Below are 3,592 nucleotides of genomic sequence, written 5' to 3' on the forward strand. Positions count from 1 at the left end.
AATTCTCCCGTGTGACAGCATACATTGGAATAACTATTGCGAGTAATTAAACTCAATACGGGAGGGGTTAAATGTATAGCGTGGAGACGTTTTTCTTCTTCCCCCTCCTCTCTGCCAAAGTTCAGCCGGAGAGCCGGGCACCCGCAGCCCACCTTCCCTCCGGCTGCCCAGCGCCGGCGAAGCAGCTGCTTCTTCTTCTTCTCCTTCTTCCTTCTTTCTTTTTTTTTTGTCCCCGGAAAGCGGGAGGTTTTCCTCCTTGGCCGCGGAGCGCGGAGGGTGGCGGCCGCCGCCGCGGAGGCGGGAGCGCAGGAGCGGCCCGGCGCTCTGCGAGGGCTCCAGCGGCGGCGGCAGGAGCGGGGACCGCTGCCCCCCGGCCAGCCCCTTCCGCCACGGGCGGGCCGCGCCCCGCGTGGGCTCCGCCAGCACGCAACGGTGTTATCGATGGCTTTTTCTTGGGCGTTGGAGATGCTCGATGCTTTAGACTAATTAGACGAGCCAAAAGGCTTTTGAAGATTAAGCAAATTGGACAACCCTTGTTAATTAGAACATAATTTAAAGTTTGAAATTATATCACTCATGAAGTAGCCTAATTAGTATGACGATATGTTAATAGACTACTGAGAGACGAAGCGCGGAGCTTTGGCATGAACTCCTTAAAGGCTTGCGAGAAAATCCTCTTTCCTATGTTGTCATTAATAAAAGATTTCTATAGACTTCAGCCTTTCAACGGTGACATACAATTTATAGTACACACAATGCATTAGCCCATAGTGCTGCTCAATTTTTTTACTATTATGAAAACTAATAAATTCGTCAACCTGAATTAAGCATACAAATCAGATGAGGCATAACAGATTACATATTGAAGCGCTGTGTCTCCCGAGCCTAAATGAAATTTCAATCTAATAATTCCTTCCTGGCCGGGCCATAATTTGTTTAGAGATGTTGTTCTACTTCTTTCCAAGCGCTATTCGCACCATAATTAAATGATACTCAAGCTTTTAACTTTGATTTATTTCATTTCTCCGAGCTGGCGACAGTGAGAGCTGATACAATGTAATTTTTTTTTATTTCCCTTAAAATTACCAAGTCTGCTGTTTAGGTGAGAAATTAAACACCTAAGCACTTATTTTAACCTTCCTGCTGCAAAGTAAAATTCATGGAAATGAACCCGAACACCTTCAGTCAAACTGACTTTCCCCGATTTCTTTTATCTCTTTTTTTTTCTTTTCTTTTCTTTTCTTTTTTTCCCCCCTTTTTTCTCGAAGCGAGCGGCCAGGGAAGTTGCCGGGACAGCGGCGCGCTGTTGCAGGAGGGTCCCTGCAGCTCCTGGCGATGGGGACGCCGGCGGGGCAGACCCCGGCCTCCGCGCCCTACGCTTCCCTCCGCGCCCCTCGCCGCGCCAGGGCAGCGCCCGGGACACTCTTTGGCCGTGGGGTCGTTGTGAGCCCGGGCGGGACTTTGCTCTTCTTTCCTTTTTTTTCCTTAATTTTTTTTCTTTAATGGACGGTGGATTTGGAGTGGCGGGGGAGTCTCTTCCCCCCCTCCCTTTTTTTTTCTGTTTTGGCTTTTTCCCTCCCCTTTCCGGGAGGCGGCGGGGCACGGCGCGGCGGTGAGTGTGGGAGCACGCGTGGGCGTGGGCGCGGGGGCGGTGGGGGGCGGGCAGGGAGCGGCGGAGGAGGGGGCCGGGGCCGAGGAGGCAGGCGCGGAGGGCCCTTCCCGAGGAGTGGGGCTGTAGTGACAGGCGAGAGGGGAGGGGAGGGAGGGGAGAGAGTAAAACCCACCGGCGCGGCGGCGGGGAGGGCACTCGGCGAGAGGCGAGGGCCGGCGCCGGAGCGGAGGCGGAGGCGGCGGCGGCGGCGGCGGGCGGGCGGGCGGGAGGCAGCCCGCGCATCCCCCGCGCATCCCCCGCGCATCCCCGGCTCGCCGGAGCCGCCTCTCCCGGCCGCGTCCTCCCCGCCGGGGCTCGGGCGGCCGGCTGGGGGGCGAGTGGGGGATTTTTTTTTTTTCCGGGGGGTGGGGGGGCGCGGGGGGGGCCGGGGCTCCTGTGCCTTTTCCGGGGGGGTCCGGGCCCCCGGCCCCGCGCCCCTGTCCTCCTCCGGCGGCCGGCTGCCGGCAGGCCGGGCCGCGGCGGCGGCGAGCACCATGATGATGTCCCTGAGCAGCAAGCAGCCCTTCGGCCTCCCCCACGGCGGCGGCGGCGGCGGCGGCCTCCACGAAACCAAGTACTCGGCCCTGCACACCGCCTCGCCCTGCCCCTCCGCCGGCGCCACCGCCCCCGCCGCCAGCTCCCCCAGCAGCAGCACCGGCACCGGCGGCTCCGCCGGACGCGGCTCCGGCTCCGGCTCCGGCCCCGGCTCCGGCTCCGGCAGCGGCGGCTCTGGCTCCGGCTCCGGCTCGGGCTCCGGCCCCGGCGGCGGCGCGGAGGCGATGCGGCGGGCCTGCTTGCCCGCCCCTCCGGTAGGTGCCCGCCGCCCGCCGCCCCGCTTTAAGGGGGGCCCCTCGGCGGCCCCCCGGACCATCCGCCTGATGATTTTTTCATGGCCGCGCAGCAAATCACCCGGCGCCGCCGGGCGCTCGCCCAACCTATGCATGCGGCGGCTCCTGCCGCCCGTATTAATTTTTATGACCTGGGATGCTGCGTGCGGCTGGTGCGTGTGTCCGTCCGTCCGTCCGCCCGCCCGCCCGCCGCCGGCTGCCTGTGCGCAAGCGGCGGCGCGCCGCGCCCGCTCCTCGCCCCGCTGGCTCTCTCTTCCCCTTTCCCCCCCACAGCCCCCCCCTCCCCCTTCTCCAGGATTTCTCTTTTAACATGCTGGGAAGGTTTTAGTGGCACGGCGGAGTGCGCGGGGAGGCGAATTCCCTGCTGAGCGTTATGTGTGCCTTCTATTTGCAATTGCAGAGCAATATATTCGGCGGTCTGGACGAGAGCCTGCTGGCCCGCGCCGAAGCCCTGGCAGCGGTGGACATCGTCTCCCCGAACAAGAGCCACCACCACCACCCGCCGCACCACAGCCCCTTCAAGCCGGACGCCACCTACCACACCATGAACACCATCCCCTGCACCTCGGCCGCCTCCTCCTCCTCGGTGCCCATCTCCCACCCGTCCGCCCTGTCGGGCACCCACCACCACCATCACCACCACCACCATCACCACCACCAGCCCCACCAGGCGCTGGAGGGGGAACTCTTGGAGCACCTGACGCCGGGGCTGGCGCTGGGGGCCATGGCGGCCCCCGACGGCGCCGTGGTCTCCACGCCGGGCCACGCTCCCCACATGGCCGGCATGAACCCCATGCACCCGGCGGCGCTGGGCATGGCCCACGCCCACGGGCTGCCGGCCCACATGGGCTGCATGAGCGACGTGGACGCCGACCCCCGCGACTTGGAGGCCTTCGCCGAGCGCTTCAAGCAGCGCCGCATAAAGCTGGGGGTGACCCAGGCCGACGTGGGCTCGGCGCTGGCCAACCTGAAGATCCCGGGGGTGGGCTCCCTCAGCCAGAGCACCATCTGCCGCTTCGAGTCCCTCACCCTCTCCCACAACAACATGATCGCCCTCAAGCCCATCCTGCAGGCCTGGCTGGAGGAGGCCGAG

General features: G+C 63.3%; 1 protein-coding gene across 1 annotated transcript in view; it reads left to right on the forward strand.

Annotated features, from left to right (window-relative positions):
* Positions 1 to 871: 871 nt before the first annotated feature.
* Positions 872 to 3,592, forward strand: part of POU4F2 (POU class 4 homeobox 2) — a gene marked incomplete at its 3' end in the record, with an annotated part of 7,803 nt that continues 5,082 nt past the window's right edge. The window contains exons 1-2 of the mRNA XM_081999609.1: positions 872 to 2,460; positions 2,900 to 3,586. Coding sequence (XP_081855735.1) covers positions 2,146 to 2,460; positions 2,900 to 3,586 — 1,002 coding nt within the window. The 5' untranslated portion in view covers positions 872 to 2,145. The remainder of the gene's footprint in view (positions 2,461 to 2,899; positions 3,587 to 3,592) is intronic.

The sequence above is a fragment of the Phaethon aethereus genome (genome assembly GCF_964289735.1).
Source record: "Phaethon aethereus genome assembly, chromosome: 4".
Classification (NCBI taxonomy): Eukaryota; Metazoa; Chordata; class Aves; order Phaethontiformes; family Phaethontidae; genus Phaethon; species Phaethon aethereus.